General features: G+C 34.1%; 1 protein-coding gene across 1 annotated transcript; it reads left to right on the top strand.

The window, feature by feature from the left end:
* Positions 1-25,808, top strand: LOC141296009 (XK-related protein 6-like). The gene is made up of 3 exons (XM_073827293.1): positions 1-596; positions 22,687-22,883; positions 24,841-25,808. Exons 1-3 carry the CDS (start codon positions 1-3, stop codon positions 25,806-25,808), a joined length of 1,761 nt encoding a protein of 586 aa, XP_073683394.1.
* The last annotated feature ends 2,164 nt before the right edge of the window (positions 25,809-27,972 follow it).

The following is a 27,972-nucleotide window of genomic DNA, read 5'->3' as shown; positions in this document are numbered from 1 at the left end:
ATGGCAGCAAAATCCGATGGCGTGGGGGTCGTTACCGGTTTCGCCCAGCTGCACAACCTGGACGAGGCGGTCGGCGACGATGATGCGCTGGACAGCGCGGCTATACACATCTGCCACTGCTGCAACACGTCGTCGTGTTACTGGGGCTGCAGGAGCGCCTGTCTGCAGTCGCTTCTGGGCGACAGGGATGCTACTGGAGGAGGAGGCAGGCGGCCGAAGCAGCAGCAGCAGCAGCAGCAGCCGGAGGAGCGCCTGTGGCTGGACTGCCTCTGGATCGTCCTGGCGCTGCTCGTCTTCTTCTGGGATGTCGGCACGGACTTGTGGCTAGCCTTGGACTACTACTCCAAACGGGACTATCTGTGGTTCGGGCTCACGCTGTTCTTCGTGCTGGTGCCGTCGGTGCTGGTCCAGATCCTCAGCTTCAGGTGGTTCGTCCAGGATTACACGGGCGGCGGGCTCGGGGCCGTGGAGGGACTCAGCCGGAAAGCCACGGCGGATCTGAGCTCTCGCATCTACAGCAGGGACAGGTGCTGCGTGATCTCCATTTGGGTCTGGCATGCTTGTGTGCACATCCTTCAGATGGGACAAGTGTGGAGGTAAGACGCTGAAGTGATGCACAGAGCAGATGTGGTTGTTTACGCCAAGTCAGGCAGTCTAGCTCAGTTGAAACACAATGTTTTCTTTCTGTCGCTTTATGACTCGTTCAGTGTCCTCTAACCATCTGTGTAACGATGCCAAACAGTTCATTTCAGCAGAATGACGGGCTCACTTTGGGCTGGAGAGTGTGAAATCGATAGAGCTTGTAATTAATTTACTTGAATGACCTCTGCAAGAGGAAAACAAACCTCTGTCTGCTTGGGTTGGTTTTGCTGCATCCAGCTTGGGCTTGATCTTGTAGGATGTTGCTTGCACTTTCAGGATGTTGTCAATATTTCAGCCGTGCCAAGGTCATATTTCATGCTGATTGAGAAGCATGTGTGTTTTGGTTGAGGGGTTGCATTGGTCTTGCATTGGCATTCCTCTTTTGAGTTGAATAGGGACAATTTTGGTGTATGGTTTGTTGGGATAGGACAATATTTGGCTGAGAAACCACTATTTGTAAATCTGGAATCTGAGGGTGCAAAAAATCTAAATATTGAGATAATCGCCTTTAAAGTTGTCCTAATGAAGTTCTTAGCAATGCATATTACTAATCAAAAATGAAGGTTTGATATATTTATGGCTGCAATTCTGCTAAATTATATTAGGTTTCTTCTTGCACGCTGCACTCTTTCAAAGTGAAATGAATGAATGAGGCTAAAAGCATATTTGTGACCGTGGACCACAAAACCAGTCATAAGGGTAAGTTTTTTTAAATTGAGATTAATACAAACAACCTTTTTAAAAATCTGAAGGTAGAAAAAAATTAAAATATTGTGAAAATCGCCTTTTAAAAAGTTGTCCAAATGAAGTTCTTAGCAATGCATATTACTAAAAAAAATATTACTAAAAATTAAGTTTTAATATGTTTATGGTAGGAAATGTACAAAATATCTTCATGGAACATGATCTTTACTTAATATTCTAATGATTTTTGCCATAAAAGAAAAGATTTTGACCTATGCAATGTATTGTTGGCCATTGCTACAAATATACCTGTGCTACTTAAGACTGGTTTTGTGGTCCAGGGTCACATATTTATTATTCTCAAAATCGTATTACTTATCTTAAATTTTTCTGATTTTAATATGATACTTTTTAATTACAGTCAGTGTAAAATAAATAAAATAAAACATGATGTATTTTACAATTTTAGTAATATATTCTAGTTTTTTCTACATTAAATTAATGAGAATTATATTATTTTGGTGAGGTCAAATGTGCTTAATTGACATTAAGTAATGTCAGAATGTTAGTAATAATAATAAGAGTAATAATAATCCTAAAATTAAACAAGCTATTTTAATAAGTTTAGATAAGTTTAAGATAATTTTACAGTTTATAAGAGAGTTCATTTAAAAAAAATTATTTAATAATAAAATATATTTTAGACATTTATTTAATTATTTATAATAAAATATTTTTAATAAAGTAATAAAATATATTACAATGTATTTGGAGTTACTGATTTAAACAAACTAGTAGTCCTAATGTACTTCAATAGTTAGTTTAAAGTAATAAAAAGTAATACAAAATTTATTTATGTATTTTTTTTGGGGGGGGGGGTTGTGATAAAAATTAATACTTTTATTTAGCAAGGATGCTTTAAATTGATCAAAAGTGACTATTTAAGACATTTATCATGTTAAAAAAGATTTTATTTTTAGATAAATGCTGTTCTTCTGAACTTTCTATTCATCAAAGAAACCTGAAAAAAATCTACTCAGCTGTTTTCAACATAATAAAAATAATAAATCTTTTTTTGAGCAGCAAATCAGACTATTATTATCATGTTATTACTATTATTACTATTAGGATCATGTAACTGGAGTAATGATGCTAAAACTTCAGCTTTGAAATCACAAGAATAAATTACATTTTAAAATATATTCAAATAGAAAGCAGTTATTTTAAATAGTAAAAATATTTCAAAATTGTACTTTTTGCTGGAGTTTGGATTAAATAAATGCAGGCTTGGTGAGCAGAAGAGACTTAAAAATTTAAATTTAAACGCTTACTATTCAAAATATTTTGACTAGTAAATTTCTTTTTATTTATATGATTTTTTAAACGTGGCACAAACATGTTGTTGACTGATTTTGTGCGGTTCATCTAATCTCCTGCTTTATTTACTGGTGAAATGGTACAGAATCTTATGAAACGGTCGTATAAAGTGGAACATTCACTTTAAATGGCATTTTCATAGAAATGATTAGATTAGAGAAGGATTCTTGGCTTCATGATTTTTTTTTTACAGTCAATCCAGTTATCATATTACAGCATTTCCAAGTAATAAATTATAATTTTTGCGCTCTGTTCTGTTCAATATATATAATCGCCTGTGATTAGCTCCATACAGCCCCGTAACCTGTTTCCAGTGATATGTAAGAATAGCTTGTTGTTGATGTTTGGCTTCTTCAGCGGGGCGACAGGAAATGTTTTCGGTGTCTGCAGGCCTGAATAAGACAATTAGTTGACTGTCACGCCGGTTAAGATCATCTGTCGGGCTCAGGGGTGACCAGAAGCTGACAGGCGCAGGCAGAGAATTTGTTCCCCGTCGGCGGCGATGGCGGCAGCGCTCACACTCTCTGGATGCACATATGCTTCCCTTGGCAGAGATCTAACACTGATGAGGGCTGATTGCGGTGTTCAGAGTGTAAGACCCCAGCTTGACTCTGAGCTCTCACAGCGTGAGAATCAGTGATGCGCGGGTCAATGTATAAACAACCCGATCCCGACCGACATTTTCAACTAACCCGCCCGCAACTCGGACCACAAAAAAAAAAAAAAGTAAATATTATACCCGACCCGCTTCCTGACCCGCATGTTTAATTTTTGCGACTGACACCAGCGATTATATGCGGCTGCGGTGGAGATGCGTTCACTGTCAAACATCATTCAGCATTAATTAGGTATTTTTATCAAAAGAAACGTTCTTGATTACAAGAAAAATACAAAGTATTCTTGTTGTGATTTATTTTCTCTTTCCTTTATACAGATTTAAATAGTTTCATTTTCGAAGTATACTCTAAATTATGTCAGTGATTCTCCGATGTTAAATATGATCAATAATTATTTTATTTCGATCTACAGTGTAATAAAAGTTAAGAAAAAAGATTAGCCTATAGCCCTAAATATATTATAGACTACAAGCTAATTCATTTTTTCTTAACTTTTAACTTCTAAAAATTATCAAGAATATTAAATGAACTTATAGGCTATATGACTTTTCTTATACAAACATAACGAATGCACTTCAAAACGAAGTTTTCATATATAGGCTAAATTCAGGAATCACGAATATGACAAAATAATATTATTTTATATTTGTATAGCTAGTTGTATCAAATGAATAAGGAAATTATAGTGCTTTGAATTTATTAAGTAGCCTAATGTTTAATTTTGTTCGTTTCGCTCCCTGGAAATGTAAAGAAAAAATACCGTTTTTACTTGGAATTCGTTTTTAATCCCTGGTTTTAAACAAGCATATACATGAGATAATTTATAGCCTATATTATTGCTTGAATAAACGTTTAAAAACAGAGCTAGAAATTTTATAATTAAGGAAATTAAACAGATTTGAAAAGACATGGTGAAATGTGTCTAATAATGGCAAAAAGAAATAGAAGCATAATCAAAATATTCGAGACATTTATTAGGAATACCATTTTCTTAACAATTAAGATGCTGAATGTGTTTATCCAGTCTAATCGAAGTGTGCGTCTCTCCCTCGACTTTCCCAACAAAAATATCAATCATAAAATATATTACAGTGTATTTACTGATTTGAACAAACTAGTAGGCCTAACCCTAAATAATGAGCCCCAAAATAATAAATAAATAAAAATAAAAAAATGAATAAAAGTCATTTATAATAAAATATTTTCATCAAATATTACAATAATACAATATATTACAGTGTATTTGGAGTTACTGATTTGAACAAACTAGTAGGCCTAATGTACTTCAATAGATTTTTTTCAACTAAAAAAAATATTTGTTTGTTTATTCATTTATTCTACAGTGTATTTGGAATTACTGATTTAAACAAACTACTAAGCCTAACCCTTAATATTGGGCTCTAAATAAATAAATAAAATAAAATATTATTGACATTTATTTATAATAAAATATTTTCTATTAAATATAAAAATAATAAAATATATTACAGTGCATTTGGAGTTACTGATTTTAATAAACTAATAGGCCTAACCCTAAATATTGGCTCCAAAAAAAAATCATCCTGTATGGCAAAAAATGATTTTTTAATTTAATATTGTTGTCTTGTTTTCCTGTACAAATCGTCACCTTAGAATTATAAGGTTCTATCTGCATTCTGAGCACTTTTGAGATATTGAGCTTCAAAGTTTTTGCGTTCCATAGACTTCTTATAACCATTTTTGTTGTCTAAAAAAGAAGGCCCAAAATGTACACAGCTTACAAAAGAAACATCAAATAATGTAAATAAGTTGTACGAATAAGAATATGTGAATAACTCAATTTTGACAAAAATGTCAGATAGAACCTTATAATTCTAAGGTGACGAAATATCTAAACAATCTTAAATCAAGATACATTTACTTGACATGTAAAATGATTGAATATATTAAGTGTTGTTTTCTGAAAAATGTATCAGAAGTAAGTGCATTTATGCTTAAAATAAGCAAAAATCAGTAAAAAAAAAAAACAACTTAAAAACTTTTTGGCAAATATTTGTTTTAGTTTCAAGAAAAAACATGCTTAATTTTTTATATGATTTTCAGAAACAAAAAATAAAAAATTGCACTGGAAAACAAGACAAAATACTGAGTAAGGACATAATTTTTTGCAATGTGCAATTTTGTGCATGTGGTTCCTCAAATAATTTGGCTTAAAATAGAATATCACAAAGACTTGAGCACTGACTATACAACCGGAACCACATACTGTAGCAACCTAAAGTAATTCACCTAGCAATAAAAACAAAAACCTAATTTGCATTCTAGCATCTGTTATTATCCCTCTGGACAGCATCCTAATGAAATGGGTGATTATTTGATTGGAATTAGTTCTTTCTTTTTAATTTTAGTTTAAGTATAAAAAAAAAATACAATTTGCTTTGGCAACTAGCTGAAATAAAATATTCATTATCTTTTAAATTTTAAGTTTTTATTTAATTTAACATTTATTTCATTTCACTGGAAAGTTATTACATTTTTTTTTATTGGAATTAGCTATTTATTAGCTTAAGGGTTATTGTAGTTAACTAAAACTAGAACGAAAACCATACAAATTGTTACTTAAAATAAACATTAACTGAAATGAAACAAAATATAAAAAACTTGTTGCCAAGGCAGCATTTCTCATTTTAAATTGGTTTAATTTGATGTACTAAAAAAAACTAAAACATGACCCTGGACCACAAAACCAGTCATGAAGGTCATTTTTTTTAAATTGATATTTAATAATAAATAACTGAATAAAAAAAGCTTTCCATTGGTGCATGGTTTGTTAGGATGAGACAATATTTGGCCAAAATACAACTGTTTGAAAATCTGGAATCTGAGGGTGCAATAAAAATCAAAATATTGAAGAAATCGCCTTTAAAGTTGTCCAAATGAAGTTCTTAGCAATGCATATTACTAATCAAAAATTAAGTTTTGATATATTTATGATAGGAAATTTACAAAATATCTAATATCTTAATATCCTCATGATTTTTGGCTATTGCTACAAATATACCATTATGCTACTTAAAATACTTTTGTGGAATTAAATCAAACAGTTAACAAAAAAAAAAAAACTATTTAAAAATGACTAAAAATAACAAAAACACAAATTTCTAAAATGTAAACTAAAATTAAAAATAAAAAAAACTTAAACTTTTTGGCAAATATTTGTTTTAGTTTCAAGAAAAAACATGCTTAATTTTTTATATGATTTTCAGAAACAAAAAATAAAAAATTGCACTGGAAAACAAGACAAAATACTGAGTAAGAACATCATTTTTTGCAATGTGCAATTTTGTGCATGTGGTTCCTCAAATAATTTGGCTTAAAATAGAATATCACAAAGACTTGAGCACTGACTATACAACCAGTAAGAAACCACATACTGTAGCAACCTAAAGTAATTCACCTAGCAATAAAAACAAAACCTAATTTGCATTCTAGCATCTGTTATTATCCCTCTGGACAGCATCCTAATGAAATGGGTGAGCTGTGGGTCCATGCGGTCCTGTTACACAGGCATGATCTTTAGTCCAGCATCTGGTGTGTCTGTAGATGTTGGCATTGACACACTGACCTGAATTCTCCTGTATCTGTTCCATGCACTTTCAGTCACCCCGAGCCCCAGAGCTCACACCTTTCCCTGGCCCCTTACTGGGCTTTTACTGCCTCCACTTAACCGCAGGCCGAGCAGCTCCTGGGACGAGACAGACACAGCTGCTCTATACACTTCACCGCTACACGGATCTCTGCTTTCATGTTTTCTAGTCCACCCACTTGTGCAACCTTTACCTTGTTAAATGTTCAGCATTTGTGCATTGTTTATTTATTTAGCTTGAGCTCTTTTTGTAGAATGACATGAGAATACAACAGAAGGTTTCCGGTGTCGTTGCTCATAGCATGAAAATGATAGGTGATGTGTCTAATGTTTTTGATGGTAACATTATTTGATTCTTTGTGCAATTACAGTTTACAGTTATGCATTTTATCTAAAGCAACTTACAATAAAAGGACCATAAACAACTTGCCACAGAGTCAAACTATATTTTCATAGTGTATAATGCCAGGTTTATTAGAAAGCTAGAACAAGTAACGATGAAGAATGAAGATTAATGCTTTTTTTTTTTTTCTCTCGAAATATTATTATTTTGGTAACACTTTACAATAAGGTTCATTAGTTAACATGAACTAAGAACAATACTTAAACAGCATTTATTAATCTTAGTTAATGTTAATTTTAGCATACTAATTAAAATCACAAGTTGCATTTATTAACATTAAGAAAGATTAATAAATAATGTAATAAATGTATTCGTCTTTGTTCATTCATGTTAGTTAATACATTAACTAATGTTACTGTTATTTTAGTATTATTGATATACTGTTATAGTTTTAAATAATTTGTTTATATATAAATTTGCAATTTTTGAATTTTCCACTTTTATTTTAATTTTAACAGGGTTTTTTAATTAATTAATTAATTGTATTGTGTTTTTGTCATTTTTATATTTTTTGTGATTATTTTTTTTGTCTCTGTTCAAATTAATTTTTCTTTATTTCTTTTTTTTTTAATTTAGTTTAAGTTTAAAAAAAATACAATTTGCTTTGGCAACTAGCTGAAATAAAATATTCTTTATCTTTTTATTTTTATTTCATTGAACATTTATTACATTTCTTTTATTGGAATTAGTTCTTTCTTTTTAAATTTAGTTTAAGCTAAAAAAAAAATACAATTTGCTTTGGCAACTAGCTGAAATAAAATATTCTTTATCTTTTAAATTTTATTTCAGTTTTTATTTCATTTAACGTTTATTTCATTTCCCTGGAAAGTTATTAAAATGTTGATTTATTTTATTGGAATTAGTTCTTTCTTTTTAACATTTAGTTTAAGTAAGAAAAAAATACAATTTGCTTTGGCAACTAGCTGAAACAAAATATTCTTTATCTTTTTATTTAAGTTTTTATTTCATTTATCATTTATTTAATTTCCCTGGAAAGTTATTAAAATGTTGATTTCTTTTATTGGAATTAGTTCTTTCTTTTTAAATTTAGTTTAAGCTAAAAAAAATACAATTTGCTTTGGCAACTAGCTGAAATAAAATATTAATTATCTTTTAAATTTTATTTCAGTTTTTATTTAATTTAACATTTATTTCATTTCACTGGAAAGTTATTAAATTTTTTTTTAATTTTTTTATTGGAATTAGCTATTTATTAGCTTCAGGGTTATTGTAGTTAACTAAAACTAGAACGAAAACCATACAAATTGTTACTTAAAATAAACATTAACTGAAATAAAACAAAATATAAAAAACTTGTTGCCAAGGCAGCATTTCTCATTTTAAATTGGTTTAATTTGACTCACTGAAAAACTAAAACATGACCCTGGACCACAAAACCAGTCATGAAGGTCATTTAAAAAAAAAAAAAATGATATTTAATAATAAATAACTGAATAAATAAGCTTTCCATTGGTGCATGGTTTGTTAGGATGAGACAATATTTGGCCAAAATACAACTGTTTGAAAATCTGGAATCTGAGGGTGCAATAAAAATCAAAATATTGAAGAAATCGCCTTTAAAGTTGTCCAAATGAAGTTCTTAGCAATGCATATTACTAATCAAAAATTAAGTTTTGATATATTTATGATAGGAAATATCTAATATCTTAATATCCTCATGATTTTTGGCTATTGCTAAAAATATGCCTGTGCTACTTAAAAGACTTTTGTGGAATTAAATCAAACAATTAACAAAAAAAAAAAAAAACTATTTAAAAATTACTAAAAATAACAAAAACACAACAAAATTTCAAAAAATGACAAATATGCAATTAGAAACTATAGTATCTTGATGACACTAAAATAAATTTGGTATGAACTTAAATTCATTTGAAATTGTCAATATGCACAGGGATATTTCTGATTTAATAATGTGTTCAGCTTCTAAACCTGAGTAGCTCTTACATCTCCTTGGCCATATAATCCTCCATCATCCATTTAACCTTTCAGATAAATGTGAGCCTCAACTATTGTTTCTTTTTATTGGCGAATTAGATTAATTGGACTTTCAGGGAAGATTGCAGCCATAGTTCCAGCCTTTGCATGTATGAGTGTTCATAAGGATTATGATTGTTCAATTCATTCTGCAGCTGCGACTAAAAATATCATACAGAATAGAATACAGAAAATTGAAAATGGGATTTGCAGGATAGCGAATAACTTTCAGGGACTGACATAGACAGAAAGTGCTTTATTTTGAGAATCTACTGTTATAGTGAGACTGTTTGAATATCATGCATTTTCTTTTTTTGTGTGTGTTTTTATGTTTTTGTAACTTTTTTGCGAACAGTTAGTATTAAACAGGCTTTTTGCTTCTATAGAGACCAGAATATTTATCTGGCATATTCCTGAAAGTTGCAGAAATTCAGAAAGAGAGACATTTTACGGTGTGTTCACACGGGGCGTCAGCGTCAACGCTGCCCATTGAGTTTGTATGGGTGACGTCAAGCGTTGCCGAAAAGAATTGTGGATCCAATTGACAATTTTCACCTGAAATTTGGAGCCAATTTACAGGGGTGTAAAAATGACTTATGAGATAGGTCTATTAGTAAAATCTGTTGAATTTAGCAATCTTTGTTTCATTATATGCCAATGGTAACAGTTCAAAAATGGCAAAAAGCACTTCTTGTAAAAGTGCTTTTTGACATTTTTGAACTGTCACCAGAGAAATTGTGTACAGTTGTCAAATTTTCTCATGGAGCCATATTAAGTAGGGGTGTCAAAATTAATCGTTTTTACGATGCATCGCGATGCAGACAAGGACGATTCGGTATCGGTTCAGTAATAGACCATAACCGGTTATAACGGACTCAGTCCAGTGCCAGAAAACGCGACCCAGGGGGCTTGTATGATTTTCCGGGAGGGGGGTTGGGCTAACGAGGGGAGTACTCCACATGAATAAAACAAGTCTTCAGATTTTAACTGAAAGGATTATTGTCACTTTCTTTACACACCGGTGCATTTAACGAACTAACAAACATCAGTGTGCATTTAACAAATGTCTTTTTTTGTTAGTAATTCATTTAAAGGACTGAAACATTATTTTTATTTGGTTGAAAAGACTGGCTAAAAGCACTGAGCGCGTCTATCTGGCTCAGCACCGTTTTACCGTTTATATTTAATATAATGTTTTGTTGATATTGTGAGTGCGCACATAAATAATAATAGTAGACCTTTTGCAGTTTTGAATGATGCCTTTTTATAACAAAAATGATGTATTTTAGGTTTCCACTGTTATTAAGAAAAAATGCAAGTGATCGCGTTTGAGCTTCCATGTCAGCTGCAAAGCCCGCTTTCGCTTTCACTCTCCGCAAAAACGATTGGATATGCGACTAACCGCGCACATTTATCTAGGTTAAATGTTTAAATTAATATTCTGAAATGCATCAAGTGTTTTATGTCTATAGATTTTATTTAATGCAAGTCGTGTTGATTTGAGAAGGCTAAATTTATCAAACATGCTCAACTCATTGCTGCTGGCCGCTTGTTCGTTAGGTTAGGTTAAAAAGACAAAAGCTTGAATTTAACAAACATAAAATGTTCCAAACATATTTCTAAATTAACTTAAAAAGGAAACAAAACGAAATCTATCATTTTAATGGCTGCAACACGAACTCTGTTCTGATAAATTGTCGGACAAGAACGGGGCTCGGGTCTGAGAGTCTCAGGCTGGGCTCGTGCAGGACTCTATTCGTTCCCTCGTTTCAATTAAATAAGATCTGAGCGGTACCTCTCGGTTGAAATCGTATTTGTTTAGTTTTCGCGTTTAAAATGACTTTAGCGGCAGCTTTTATAGCAAAAGATATACGGCCCTTTTCTGTGGTGGAAAACCCCGACCACCTGTTAAATACACTGGAGCCGCGATATAAGCTTCCCTCACGCTGACACTTTTCAGAAAAGATTATGCCGGAACTCTAGAACGAAACCAAAGCCCAGGTATTTACTTTTGTGTATTTGTTCTAAATGTTGCTGTTGTCTTCTGTGCCCAGACTTTAGTTTTGTTTGATACATTCAAGAAGTGTTTTTTCTTTGAGAAGGTAAAATTAAAGTTTCAGTTCATATATCTGACTGTTTGTATTTATTAACACAATTGTATATATTTGAAGTAAAATTGAAAAATGAGTATGTTTTATTCCTTAATTTAATGTACTGTAGAGTACAGTACAAGACAACAAACAACAACAAAAATAATCATTCTGCCCAACAACCTGTGTTTGGTCTGGGACAGGCCAAAGAACCTCTTCAGCATCACAGGCTAAATTAGCCCTGGCCAGGCAGCAGGGGTCAAATCCTCTTGCATGCGTGATCCAACCCTGGCACTCATCAACTAAAATATATGAGACTGCTTCTCTTCTTGCCCTTGCCCTTCTTTTGTCTTTTCCACATTGTCGTCATTGTCCTCCTTCTTCTCCTCCTCTTCCTCTTTCACCTCTTACTCTTCCTCATCAAAATTACACATTACTGTATGTGGGATATTGATTGAAAAAGACTGGATAGGATGCACAGTTACACTTATACAAGTGGTCTGACAAAAAAATCTACTCAAATAAAAACGCATTACAACGTCATTGTGAAATAGAAAAGAAAAATAAATTTGAAGTAAAATTGAAAAATGAGTATGCAGTGCATCGTCAATGCACCGTGATGCATCGAGATATTGTATTGAACCGAATCGATGACATGATAATCGTAATCGAACCGAACCGTAAGACCACTGTAGGTTCACACCCCTAATATTAAGATCTCCATATCTCTGGGAGCGAACCATTAAGGGCCTTTGAAATGAAGATACCAAAAGGAAATCTAAAAGGGCAGTAATACATCTTTTATACCACTTAAGTTACAAGCATGCACACTTGAGGCAAAAAACACAATAAGTGCTTTTTGCCATTTTTGAACTATCACCAGTAGCCTATAATCAAACAAAATGGCTAAAAAACATATTTCACTAACAGACCTAGCAATCTCTGTGTACAAATAAAATAATGATGCTGCCATCTTTCTAAAGTCATTTTTAAACCCCTGTAAATTGGCTCCAAATCTCAGGTGAAAATTATGTTGACCCACATCTACAAAATAGTGGATTACTCAGTGCATATACATCTGTGACATTTAATATTTTGGCTTTCATAACTATATATGTTTGTCTTTCTAAATAAAAAATCTTAATAAAATAAAACATTTGAGCCGGGGACCTCATTTTTATTTCAGTCGCAAACGGTTAGTATTAAACAGTCTTTTTGCTTCTGTAAAGACCAGAATATTCATCTGGCTGATTTCTAAAAAGTTGCAGAAATTCAGAAAGAGAGACATTTTATTGTAATTTATCTAAAAATTACAGCATGTTTTCACAGTGCATCTGACTTTTAGATGTTTTTATGATCATTCCCCTTTAATAAATGCTTAGAAACATGTCTCAATAGCTAAAAAACACAAGAAGTGCTTTTTGACATTTTTGAACTGTCATCAGAGAAATTGTGTACAGTTGTCAAGTTTTCTCATGGAGCCATATTAAGATCTCCATATATCTGGGATCGAACCATCGAGGGCCTTTAAAATGAAGATACCAAAAGGAAAGTTTGTTAAGAGCCAGAATCTAAAAGGGCAGTAAGATATCTTTAATACCTCTTGAGTTACAGACATGCACACTTGAGGCAAAAAAACACAAGAAGTGCTTTTTGCCATTTTTGAACTATCACCAGTAGCCTATAATCAAACAAAAATGGCTAAAGTCAACAGATTTCACTAACAGACCTAGCAGTCTCTATGTAAAAATAAAATAGTAATGCTGCCATCTTTCTAAAGTCATTTTTAAACCCCTGTAAATTGGCTCCAAATTTCGGGTGAAAATTGTTATTTTGACCCCCATCTACAAAATAGTGGATTACTCAGTCAGTGCATATACATCTGTGACATTTAATATTTTGGCTTTCATAACTAAATATGTTTGTCTTTTTAAATAAAAAATTTGAGCCAGGGACCTCATTTTTATTTCATTTGCAAATGGTTCATATCAAACAGGCTTTTTGCTTCTGTAAAGACCAGAATATTCATCTGGCTGATTTTTGAAAGTTTCAGAAATTCAGAAAGACGGACATTTTTTTATTGTGATCTAAAAATGACAGCATGTTTTCACAGTGCATCTGACTTTTAAATGTTTTTATGATCGTTCCCCTTTAATAAATGCTTAGAAACATGTCTCAATAGCTAAAAAACACAAGAAGTGCTTTTTGACATTTTTGAACTGTCACCAGAGAAATTGTGTACAGTTGTCAAGTTTTCTCATGGAGCCATATTAAGATCTCCATATCTCTGGGATCGAACCATTGAAGGTCTTTAAAATGAAGATACCAAAGGGAAAGTTTGTTAAGAGCCAGAATCTAAAAGGGCAGTAAGATATCTTAAATACTACTTGAGTTACAGACATGCACACTTGAGGCAAAAAAAACACAAGAAGTGCTTTTTGCCATTTTTAAACTATCACCAGTAGCCTATAATCAAACAAAAATGGCTAAAGTCAACAGATTTCACTAACAGACCTAGCTATCTCTATGTAAAAATAAAATAATAATGCTGCCATCTTTCTAAAGTCATTTTTAAACCCCTGTAAATTGGCTCCAAATTTCGGGTGAAAATTGTTATTTTGACCCCCATCTACAAAATAGTGGATTACTCAGTGCATATACATCTGTGACATTTAATATTTTGGCTTTCATAACTAAATATGTTTGTCTTTTTAAATAAAAAATTTGAGCCAGGGACCTCATTTTTATTTCATTTGCAAATGGTTCATATCAAACAGGCTTTTTGCTTCTGTAAAGACCAGAATATTCATCTGGCTGATTTTTGAAAGTTTCAGAAATTCAGAAAGACGGACATTTTTTATTGTGATCTAAAAATGACAGCATGTTTTCACAGTGCATCTGACTTTTAAATGTTTTTATGATCGTTCCCCTTTAATAAATGTTTAGAAACATGTCTCAGTAGCTCTAAAAGTCTGTTTCCTCAGATTGTATTGCTAACTGCTCAACAGACTGTTAAATTGTAAAGCTTTTATGAACTAAACCCAGACTATTTCCTCATAAAAGATTCTGCTGCGAGAACCGGAGCTGCGCACAAGCCTCAGTGTTAAAGTTGTGTTCAATTATTGATTGCAGGCACAATCTGTGAAATTTTCAGGGTAAAAGCATAAAGCCTGTGAACTGAATCTATCCTCCCTGCGGGAGTTTCAGTAACAGCTCTCCAGAAGAGAAAGAGAGAGAGTTTACAGTGTCTCAGCAGGTTCTTTCTCTTAGTCATGATGCACTCGCTGGAAATAGCGCCTGAATACTTCATCTAGGGGTCAAATGAAGGAGCAAACGTCATATTTTCTCGTTTCACAAAAATCTAGATGATTTACCGTAGACATGCATATCTTAAAGAAATAGTTTATTTACCCTCTGGCCATCCAAGATCAGATTTGAAGCATTGCATCTCTTGCTCACCAATGGATGTGAATGGGTGCCATCAGAATGAGAGTCCAAACAGCTGATAAAAACATCACAATAATCCACAAGTAATCCACACCACTCCAGTCCATGAAGGTTGTGTTATTCCTTGACATTTAGAGACACTTGTTTCTCCATGTGGGAAAACTCTTCGGTGCACGCCAGGATGCATAATTAAAATTTTATTCAAAACTTTTTACAATTTTGACTGTGACATACAGTTTTAGAACTAAGAGACAAATTTAATAAATATCAAACAGCTAAATTATCTTTAAATAATGTATAACCTATCATAACAGAATAAACACTCTGCTGGAATGCATTTGAAATCATTTGCCGATCCTTGTGTTGAATTATGCAGGTCTCTGCTGGAATCTGTCACCACACATTTGAATGTATTTGCTGTTTTGCAGTTGTCACAGTGTTTTTAGAGTGTTATTCAGTGTTTTTCCAGCTGATATTTTATGCAATATATGTTGGCCTAGAAAATAATTCACTTGCAGGGGCATTTTTGCTTGTGCGTTTTACATATCTTACATTACATATGTAAAATGCACATACAAAAATGCCAAAACAGCCCCAACCAAGTAACAATTTCTGACCCTCGTATTTGGAGTATTTGCTTTAGCTCTTTTTCATGGATGTCGTATCATGTGGTAATATTTTCATATTGTGTGCTGTTGATAAATGTGTGAAGGATAATGTACAGCTATGGTAATTAATCTCATATTACCCTGAAGGGGGTTGTTTTGTGATTAATGACTGACTGTCACTTTTCGTTATATTTGTATAACTAGAATAGAGTTCGTTTTGAATTTGAGGCATTTTTCCAACTCTGGCTCATTAGAAAAACATGCTTGTGGCGGCATTTCTGCAAAATTATATTATGTTTCTTCTTGCACACTGCACTCTTTCAAAGTGAAATGTCTAGTGAATGAATGATGCTAAAAGCATATTTGTGACCGTGGACCACAAAACCAGCCATAAGGGTCAATTTTTGGAAATTGAGATTGATACATACAGCTATTTGAAAATCTGAAATCTGAGGGTGCAAAAAAATCTAAATATTGAGAAAATCATCTTATAAAGTTGTCCAAATGAAGTTTTTAGCAATGCATATTACTAATCAAACATTAAGTTTTTATATATTTATTGTAGGGACTTTACAAAATGTCTTTATGGAACATGATTTTTGGCATAAATAAAAAATCGATCATTTTGACCCATACAATGTATTTTTGGCTATTGCTACAAATATACCTGTGATACTTAAAACGTTTTTTTTTTGTCCAGGGTCACATTTAGTTTCATCCAAAGCATGAAAATGTAAACCTGGCAGTGTTTTTATTACAACGGTTTTGTTACAAATATCATAACACAACACTAAACCCTACTTTAAAGCTCACTGATAGTGTTAACTTAAGCAAACATAAGAAAATCTCATTTGCTGAAGCAACAATGGCATTTTAGTTTGTTTCTACAAGTCTTTGAGCTCTTTAATCATGACTGGTGTTTCACAGGACCGTATGCTTTGCATTGAGCAATGCTGAACCAGGTGTGCTAACAAGCAAGTTTACCTCATTAGAAAAGCCATGCATATGGAGCTGTTTATGTGATGCAAACTTCAAAACGTGTTAGTTTACAAATCATGCACCATTATAAAAATGTTTTGAGGTCATAACATAGTATTCCAACTGAAAATAGGCCTTTAAAGCCTTGGAGCCTTTGCAAAAATATAAGTTGAGGCACATATTTCCATTGAGTCAAGGTTGCATTTTTCACTTTACCGAAACGTTCTTAATGTCTAGTCCTGCTCATGAAATGTAGTATATAGTATGGAAGCCCATTTCTGCAATGAAACCAAAAAATTAAAAAGGTAATTGCAGGTTAAAGGTTATTTTTATCTTTTTATCAGAGTTTACACTAACAAGTTTTTGGACTGTGAGATTTTTAATGTTTTTTAAAAAAGTCTCTTCTGCTCACCAAGCCTGCACGTATTTGATCTAAAATACAGCAAAAACAGTAATATTGTAAAATATTTGTACTATTTAAAATAACTGCTTGCTATTTGAATATATTTTAAAATGTAATTTATTCCTGTGATTTAAAGCTGCATTTTCAGCATCATTACTGTAGTCTTTAGTGTCACTTTAGAGACTTACTTAAAAAAAAAAAAAAAATCATACTGTCCAAAAACTTGACTGGAAGTGTAAACTCAAAACTCACAATTCTGAGAAAAAAGTCATAGTTGTGAGATAAAAAGTTGCATTTCCTTTTGAATTTTTATTCTGTGGTGAAAACGAAAAGTGATTGCAAGAGTAATGAAGAACAAAATAATGAGAAAAGTCACAACTGCCTTTTTTTTTTTTTGTGGAAACAAGTTTGCATGCTATAGCCATTTTATCATCTTATGAAACTATTCATATTTTGTTTTTGTAAATATATGCAAATGCATATATTTACCTTCAGGTTTGCAATATGTAGAATTTCTTTAGTTATTCAATCTAAAGATATAACACTTTCCTAGTAAGGCTGGGATTCAGGTCTAGATTTCTCTTTCTGAACAGCATGTCTGTCTCTCCGCTTTACAAATTTCTATTTTATGCCTTGTTTGGATTCATTTTACCCATTTTCATTTGATGTCTGCTCAGTCCCATAATTCTGTTGCAGTTTGGTTGTTGTGTGTTCTCCCTCACCCCATCCTCATTTCATGACTCCATTTTGTTCTGTTTGTTTTGCTTTAGTTTCCCTGATGGACTGATGATCTAGACAGAAGCAGTTTGGTTTGGGACAGGGAGGTTTACTCGCTCACAGAGAGAAAGAAAGAAAGAAAGGCACTTCTGGAACAGAGCGAGATGAGTGTAAGTCTACCTCTCTGTCTCTTTATTTTCCACTTTACTTTTGTTTCTGTATTATTAAAGCAAAAACATGTTTCACATTTCATTATCTCTAACAACTTGTTTTACTTTGTAAATGCACTTTGCGCTCTGGAAGTGCTGCAAAGTGAGAGGGAAAGAGAAGAAATTTGGCGTATCACACACATGCATAATGTTCCCAGTCATTTTTCCATTGTGTCTCTCTGTATGTTTGTTAGATGATATGAAACAGTAAAAATCCTTTTTTCATAGTATCCCGAGGGAGGATTTGACGGGAAAACTCCAGGATTTCACAGAAATGCAAATCTTTCATCCAAGATGTCAGTCACACTTGTAGATAGAGAGCAAATCTCTGTAATTCTGTTTGTCTGTATTTAGACTCTGGAAAAGATCATTGCTTTATATGAATCTATGTACCGGCAAATTTATTTTTATTTATGGTTTTGTCGCCTGCATGTTAAAGACTGAGAAATTGGAGATCGATGGGTTGCATTAATATGGCTTATCTATTGTATATTCTCTCCTTTCTAGAGCTAGTTCTTCTTTTTCTTGTTTCTTTTTAAAAATAAATTAATGCTTTTATTTAGCAAGAATGGATTAAATGGATCAAAAGTGACAGTAAATACATTTAGAATGTTAGGAAACAAAAATATTTCTATTTCTAGTAAAAAATTCATCCAAAAAATCCGCAAAAATCACTGTTTTCATACTTTTATTCAGCAAAGATGAATTAAATTGATCAAAAGTTACAGTAGATAGATTTATAATGTTAGAAAGCATTAAAATATTTATATTTCTAATAAAAAATGTATCCAAAAATCTGCAGAAATCACGCTTTTTATACTTTTATTCAGCAAGGATGCATTAAATTGATCAGAAGTGACAGTAAATACATTTATAATGTTAGAAAACATTAAAATTAGGGCCGGGACTCGATTAAAAAAATTAATCTAATTAATCAGAGGCTTTGTAATTAATTAATCGAAATTAATCGCATTTTAATCGCATATAAATATTTGACCTGAGAACAGTGAGAAGTAAGTTTTTTCATATGGATTTTTAGTATACCATTGAATAATGACTGAATACATAAACTGAAGCAACAAAATATTGTTTATTTTTGTTCAACCAAGTCCAACAGACCAGTGCAATATTGCCATTAAGTGTAGCAATAGGATACAGCGTTTCCCATAATGAAAACATTTATTTCAGTGAAAAAATAAATCCAAAACTCTCTATTTTAACATTTTGAACAATAGGGCTTTACAATCTTTTGCTATTTTTTTTTTTTTTTTTTTTATAAATTCTTGTGTTTTAATTTTTCTCATAATCAAATGAAAGCATAAACATTTATTTATTTTTAATCAAATGAAAAATAAACCTTTTTAATTTTTGGCAAACAAACAGAGGTTTTCTGTTAAAATCAATAAATAATAATAATCATAGTATTTTTTTCTACAATTAAGTGGTTAATCTTGTTGTTATATTTATTTTTTATCATATATATTGTTTTTTGTCTATTTAAATAGGAATATTGTTCTGTTTCATGTTAAACCGTACTTTTATTTTGACAGGTTGCCGTGAAGTTTCTGTGTGTAAAGTATGATATGATGCTAGTTTTCTCAAATGAAACGGTAAAAGTGACACTGACAGTAGCTTTGGAGATTGAGTCTATCTGTTCATGTGAGATGCAAATGCAAAAAATTAACGGGAGCATCACGCGTGCAGTGTAAAAAAACGCATCTCTGCCATTCTAACATACAGAGGCAAACAGTACATGCAGGATTCATATTAAAACTTTTTTGCACTCTTTTTGCATTTCAGTTTTCACAGACACTAGTCCATATCGCGATTTGAATTAAGTGACAGACCAACTTTTGATTTATCAATCCAAAAATCGACGAATTTACGTGGCATTCCGCGCTATAGTAAATTCGGTTTTTATGAATGGAGTCCGCGATCCAGTCCGTGTTTTCTTGGAGGAGACATTGTAAACGCGCCCCCCTAAGATAATGGTAGGGGAAACACTGGGATATTTATTAATATACTAGCCTTCATTTCAGAAATTCAGGTACCCTATAGGTAGGTAGACCTTCTGTAAAAGCATTGAGGTGATACTTGAGGCTCGATGTGCTGCGGTGATATGCGCATTCTGAACGCTAGTTGGTGCTCCAGTATAATCGGTCCGCCGCTGAAACTCATCCAGTGAGAAACGTTCCGCGGTGCAAAATTAAGTGCGATTAAACTGCGTTAAAAAAAATTAACGCGTTATTTTTGTGTAATTAATTAATCTAAATTAACGCGTTAAAGTCCCGGCCCTAATTAAAATATTACTATTTCTAATAAAAATGTTTCCAAAAATCTGCAAAAATCAAGATTTTCATACTTTTAATCAGCAAGGATGCATTAAATTGATCAAAAGTGATAGTAAATACATTTTATAATGTTAGAAAACATTAAATTTTACTATTTCTAATAAACATTGATCCAAACATCTGCAAAAATCACTGTTTTCATACTTTTATTCAGCAAGGATGAATTAAATTGATCAAAAGTTACAGTAGATAGATTTATAATGTTAGAAAGCATTAAAATATTTATATTTCTAATAAAAAATGTATCCAAAAATCTGCAGAAATCACGCTTTTTATACTTTTATTCAGCAAGGATGCATTAAATTGATCAGAAGTCACAGTAAATACATTTATGTTAGAAAACATTAAAATATTACTATTTCTAATAAACATTGATCCAAAAATGCCAAAAATGCTTTTATTCAGCAAGGATGCATTAAATTGACCAAAAGTGACAGTAAATACATTTATAATGTTAGAAAACATTAAAATATTACTATTTCTAATAAAAATGTATCCAAATATCTGCAAAAATCAAGGTTTTCATACTTTTATTCAGCAAGAATGCATTAAATTGATCAAAAGTGAAGGTAAATACGCCTATAATGTTAAAAAAACTTTATCATATTGATTTTTCAAATAAAAACGGTTCATAAATCCTCAAAAAATGAAGACTGAGTAATGATGCTGAAAATTCAGCTTTGATCACTGGAATAAAAAATATTCAAATAGAAAACAGTTATTTGAAATTATAAAATATTTAACAAAATACCAGTATTTTTATCAAATAAAAGCAGCCTTGGTGAGCACAAGCCACTTCTTTATTTCAAAAATGTTGCTACTAAAATATTTAACTGTGTGTCACGGTCCATCCTATGAATTTGTGGCTAAATTTATCAGCTTTCATACAATGATTTTAGTACATGCACTCCATGCTTTTAAGGCGGTATCGATTAACACGGGAAATAGCTTGGATGTCATGAAACCCAACATTACTGTAACCTGCACCCATTCCCATCCCATCCGGGTCGATATGAGTGGCACAGCTGTGTACGGTGACTCATTCAGCTGGAAACATAAAGCAAATAAAGGCTGCTCACTGAGTGACTTCCTGTGGTACTGTTAGAGAGATTTGAGATATAACTCTTTCTGACTGGCGTTAGACTCATGCCTGAAGCCTGCCGGATCGCAGAGGCTTTAATATCCCGGTTTAGGCAGTGCAGTATCTACTGGCTATATATCAACACAAAGAGGTTGTCTGTTTGTTTGCATACAGTCAATATTGGCCATTAATCATTATAGTGCAGAAATGTCCTACAGTGACTGTAAATAAATGCAGTGTTAATATGCAAACTGTGAAATTGCTGAGATGCATATGTGGTATAGTGTGAAATCGCACTCTGTTTGTCTGTTTTCACAGCTTTACACACCAGATTATGTGAGCAGGGTGTCGGGTTATTATATAAAATAATACCATAAATTAACTTCTTTTGATACTTGAAATAAATATAAAAAGTATAAAAGCCAAATTTTGCTAATGCAAAATATATACACTAATAGTCAAAAAAAAATTTTTAAATTGTTTTTAAAGAAGTCTCTTCTGCTCACCAAGCCTGCATTTAATTAATCCAAAGTACAGCAAAAATTTACTATTTAAAATGACTGCTTTCTATTTGAATATTGAAATGATAGAAATTTAGCAAGGATGCCTAAAATTGATTAAAAGTAATGATAAAGGTATTTATAATGTTACGAAAGATTTCTAAATCTTAAAATCGTACTGTTCAAAAACTTTTGACTGGTAGTGTGTAACCTAAACTAAAATACTTAACACTGGAGCAAGGATGCCTTCATGTCAACCATAATATGTTAATATTGCTCCAAATATTTGTTATAAAATGAGCATAAGCGTAATGCAAATAAGAGATGTCCAAAACGTATCATGTTTGGGTCCTCCAGGAACAAGATGGAGAAACGCTGATGTAACAAGTCTGCCCTTGATGGGAAACTCCTGCTGCCGTGTGCTCGAGGTCATTTTATAGACATAAATAATTCACACTCACGTCCAGAGTTACTGTGCCTGAAGCAGCCTGTGAAAATGATGGGCACATGCGAATGCTACAGTTTATCGCACATCTCTTTTAAATGAGTGATATTCCAAAGTTGTTTTAATAGGATACATCAATGTATTTCAATTATGTATATTTTCAAGTTTTGAGGACAGAAAGGACCCCTGATGTTTTGTAACCATTTCCATTTCTTGTAAAATGCATTGATGGGAAGTCAGATGGTGATGCCAAGTACACAGTTAGAGAAATAGATGGTAAATTGCTTGTTCTTGGATGCAAACCACATACATTTTTTTTAAATCAAAAACTGGAGATTTCCTAAATTTCAGAGCCAATACATTTTTTGACAAGAACGTTACTCATTTTTCCAGAGATGCATATGTTTTTGTTGTTTTTTTTAGCTATGAGTCTCATTGTAAAGGGTCATTGGTCAATTAATAGTGCTAGGTTTTTTAATGCATTTTTTTAGTAATGTTTTGATCTTCTGAACAGGTATATCCGCACGATGTACCTCGGCATCCAGAGTCGACGGCAGAAGGAACACAGGCGGCGCTTCTACTGGGCGATGATGTACGAGTATGCTGACGTCAACATGCTCCGGCTGTTGGAGACGTTTCTAGAGAGTGCCCCCCAACTGGTGCTACAACTGTGTATAATGATCCAGAAGAACCGGGCTGAGACACTGCAGTGTGAGTGTGAACCGGATATTAGTGGAGTTAGTTCAGACAACTTCAGCCACTTTGTGTTAATATATAAACAATACTAGTTTAAACAGCAGTTAGATTTTAAATGACAATTGCAAGAGTTGAAGTGATACGAATGTCATGCAAGCTAAATTTAGCTTTTTTATTTAGGCTTTGGAATTCATAAAATGGGCAACTTTCATCCTGGAGGGCCACTGTCCTGTAGAACTTAGCTCCAACCCTGAACCAGCTAATCAAGGACTTACAAGGCATACTAGAAACTTCCAGGCAGGTGCGTTGAGGCAAGTTGGAGCTAAATTCTGCAGGACACTGGCCCTCTAGGACCAGATTTAGATGTCACTGGTCTAGATGAAATCCACTGCCACTGTCCTGCAGAGTTTAGCTCCAACCCTAATCAGACACACCTGAACCAGCTAATCTAGGTCTTACTAGGCATACTAGAAACTTCCAGGCAGGTGCGTTGAGGCAAGTTGGAGCTAAACTCTGCAGGACAGTGGCACTCTAGGGCCAGATTTAGATGTCACTGGTCTAGATGAAATCCACTGCCACTGTCCTGCAGAGTTTAGCTCCAACCCTAATCAGACACACCTGAACCAGCTAATCTAGGTCTTACTAGGCATACTAGAAACTTCCAGGCAGGTGCGTTGAGGCAAGTTGGAGCTAAATTCTGCAGGACAGTGGCCCTCTAGGACCAGATTTAGATGTCACTGGTCTAGATGAAATCCACTGCCACTGTCCTGCAGAGTTTAGCTCCAACCCTAATCAGACACACCTGAACCAGCTAATCTAGGTTTTACTAGGCATACTAGAAACTTCCAGGCATGTGCGTTGAGGCAAGTTGGAGCTAAACTCTGCAGGACAGTGGCACTCTAGGGCCAGATTTAGATGTTACTGGTCTAGATGAAATCCGAACACAAGTGGTCATAGAAGATTAATTTAAAAGCATGTTAATACCCGGTGTAAATGGTAATATGTCTTGGCTGACTGCCTGTAATAGGATCACTGATAACACTGATAATCTTAATATCAGGTGGAAATGGGGACTATGACATTGGTTCTCAACCACATTTCTGTGCAGTGTTGGGGGCTCCAGGAGCGTGGTTAAGAACCACTGGCTTATAATAAGTAGGGCTGGGTAAAAAATATCGATTCTCCGATTTTAATCGATCTTCAGTTTAACGCAACGATATCGATTCGGGAAATCCCCGAATCGATTCTTAATGCGCGTGCTTCACGTAAGAGGATATGAATATTCACCTCTCGTCCTGAAGGTGTCACTAGTGTTCCTGCTGAGAGAGTTTTCTCAACCGCTGGTGATCTAATCACAGCGCAAAGGAGCTGCCTTATATCAGATCAGAACATGTTGATCAGCTGCTTTTTTGCAGAAAAATCTGGTGATCAAAAATGATTAGGCTGTAGTTAAGAACTGTTTTATGGACAGTTAGAATGTTTTGTATACGCAGACAAGGGCTTTATGATGGGCCTGTTTTGAACGTTTTGAATTGTTTGAAGTTCTTAATAGATTTCACTGTTGCACATTTAGTCTTTTAATTTTTTTACAGTAATGTGCATTTTGCAGTTTGTTTACATGGTGTACAATGCGCATTTATGACTTCTTGTTACAGTGTTCATTTAAAATAAAAGTTGTTTAAAATAAACAACTGTGTGCACCCTATTATTAATGTAGATGTGTATTTCAGTAATAAACTTAAGTAGGAGAGTTTCAGTTACCAGCATTTATATCAAAATATGGATCCCATGTCTGCAAAACTAACATTTTAAATGAAATATTGATAGCTAATCGATATTGAATCGAATCGAAATCGAAATCGAATCGAATCCAAAAAAATAAGAATCGAATCGAATTGCCAAATTGGTCACAATACCCAGCCCTAATAATAAGTATACTGTAGAATGTCTCTGATCATAAACAACTCCACAGGTGTCTCCTCTGTTGCCTCCTTACTCTCACTGGCCTGGGTCCTGGCTTCGTACCACAAGCTCCTGCGTGACTCCAGAGACGACAAAAAGAGCATGAGCTACAGAGGTGCGCTGATCCACATCTTCTGGAGGCTTTTCACCATATCCTCCCGGGTGCTCTCCTTCGCCCTCTTCGCTTCCATCTTCCACATCTACTTCGGCATCTTCGTGGTTGTGCACTGGTGCGCCATGGCGTTCTGGATCGTGCACGGCGGCACAGATTTTTGCATGTCCAAATGGGAAGAGGTGCTCTTCAACATGGTGGTGGGCATCGTGTACATCTTCTGCTGGTTCAACGTGAAAGAAGGCCGAACCCGGTACCGCATGGTGATCTACTACTTTGTGGTGCTTGCCGAGAATACGGTGCTTACTTGCCTGTGGTACGCCTACCGAGACCCGATCACCACCGACTCCTATGCAGTGCCGGTGCTCTGCGGGGTTTACCTAACCTTTGCCTCAGGGGTGGTTTTCATGGGCATCTACTACGGGTTCCTTCATCCGATGGGACCTAAAATAAGGGTGCTAGCCAGCTCCTGTTGTGCCGAGCTTCTTTGGGGACTTCCGTTACCTCCGGAGGCCGAGCCCATGGCGCCCACCCCTGGACCACGAGCGTCCCAACCCACTCCCACCCGGGCTTCCATGGGGGCCTTTGGTCACCAGGATGATGCCTCATTGGACACTTGCCTGCCTGTGTTTCAGGTGCGCTCGCCTGAGCCCACCACTCCCTTGGGCCGCTACCGGCCGGAGGGACCTCTGATCAAGATCGACATGCCCAGGAAACGCTACCCGGCCTGGGATGCGCACTTCGTGGACAGGCGCTTGCGAAGGACGATAAACATCCTGCAGTTCATCACACCCGCCGCCGCCGGGATCAGGTACAGGGACGGACCACTGCTGTATGAGCTCCTGCAGTACGAGTCATCCCTGTGACGTCTGACGTCCACGTTTAGTTTCAGATCTGCCACGTTTCGCAAAATGCATGCCATTTTGGTTATAAATACGTACTTGTGTGTAAAAGAGTGTAAGCATTAAGCACTGCACATTTTTCGTTGACGTGAAAAGCCTCCAGAAGATGTGTATATATTTTATATGTATATACTGTCTCTTTTTTACAATATCCGTTTAGAAATGTGTCCCCATGAAGGGATATGTATGCGTCATGGTGTTTACAGCCAGCGGAAACCATTACATTGGAAAAATGGAGATCGGTTGACCACATCAACACCGCCTTGTGTTCTTAACAACTTTTAATAATCTATACTAGCTAATTTGTTATTTCAGAGCTTATTTTCACACTTGCGTTGATTGATATACGCCTGCTATAACCTAGACTTTGCATTGACCATGCAATCAAAACTCACTTATTTTCAGTAAGAGTTGTTTTGAGTAGGACGTTCTACTAGCAAACTCCAGTAGAGCGATTCGGCGACCTCTAGTGAATAAATCGCTGTACGTGCCCCTTTATACTGACCTCTGCAGGCGAGAATCCACCTTTCAGACAAAATCCAAGTGGCATTCATTGTCTGTTTGCCTTAAAATCTGTATTTAGCTTGTTAATATGTTGATTATTGTATTCTTGGTTATAAAAGAAATACCTCATTTACTATGTATAGCACAGTTCAAATCCATTAAACCCTTTGCACAATAAGTATGGTTAATATTGCACTGAGAATCATCTGTAAAGTTTAGTGGGAATTTATATTAATAATTAAATAATAAAAGCACACAGCTCATGGGCAGTTATGAAGGAAGAGTTTTGTACAGAGAATAGCACACTGAATTGATTTTTAAGTGAATTTCCTCAATTATTGTGATGTTTTCGTTTTTTGTTCACACCGCAAACCTCTTTATTTTTCAATTTTTTATAACAAAATGTTTTTTAAATTAATTTTTAATTATGTTGTCATTTTTAACATGCATTTCTAGTAATTGCATAATTCCACTGAACAACAAATGTCGAGTTGGATTGGTCGCCGTCACTGCGTTCACACATGCGACTGGAAAACAAATCAGATTAAGCCCAGATTCGGATGCGGTGTGAACATAGCACATATTTTATCTCATCAGAAATAAGCACAGAAAACTCTCAACAAGGTGGCGTTGTATGACTGGTCATCTCCATTATTTCAACCTCTTTTCGAGCATTTAGACTGCATAGTGTGCATACAGTTACTACTCTCATCTGTTTGTCTAGTGTCTTCATCCAAAATTCCAAGTAATAAACTTGTGAGGTGCAGAAATGTGGCTGTGGTTCTCCCGAGGAATCCTGGCCCACATATTTTTCCTATGTGTAATGATGTAATTGTCAGTTTTTTAACATTTAATTTTATTCTAAGGTGCAACAAGATGCTAAGCTAATGGCATTTGAAGTTATCTTTTCCTGAATATACCTGAGTGTATTTACACCATAGGAGGATTTTGCGATCGTTTGAGAAGAGGATGATAATTGCCTCAACACACAGGGCTTGCTGCCACCTGCAGCGCGAAACAAAGCCAAATCACATCCTCTACTGTAACAGTCTCTCTCTGCTATTGGTGCATCCAGCCGCCTGTCAAGGTCATCCTTCTTGCTGATTGGTGCTTATAGTATAGCATTTGTTTCTTAATATCTAAGCATGCCGTTTCTTTTTTGGTGCTACTTTGATTATTTTGCCATGTGACAACTGTGGGATTATTAAAAGTGCATCAAGTGATTCTTTTTTTTTAAAGAATTGGTTTCGAAAAATTGGTTTTACAACAATTTTAACTCAGAAGGTTGCTCGCAAATTTCACAATTTTCAAGAAATGGAAGTAATGCATTGATTTAAAATGTAAAATGTTATTCTCTTGTAAAATGTACTCATAATAATCTTTTTTTTTTTTTACAGCTTCAGTGTTGGGGAAAGTTACTTTTAAAAGTAATGCATTACAATATTGCGTTACTTCCTAAAAAAGTAACTAATTACGTTACTTAGTTACTTTTTATAGAAAGTAATACATTTACATTACGTTACATTACTTTTGTGTTACTTTTTAAATCTGGGCAGGGTTTGCTTGTTTGTTTTAATATAAAAAGTTGGATTTGTAGCAAATGTAAAAGCCCTTTCACACCAAA

This window comes from Garra rufa, chromosome 21 (assembly GCF_049309525.1).
Source record: "Garra rufa chromosome 21, GarRuf1.0, whole genome shotgun sequence".
In the NCBI taxonomy this organism is placed as follows: Eukaryota; Metazoa; Chordata; class Actinopteri; order Cypriniformes; family Cyprinidae; genus Garra; species Garra rufa.
The sequence above is the reverse complement of the archived record's forward strand: the minus strand, read 5'-3'. Positions and strand labels throughout refer to the sequence as shown.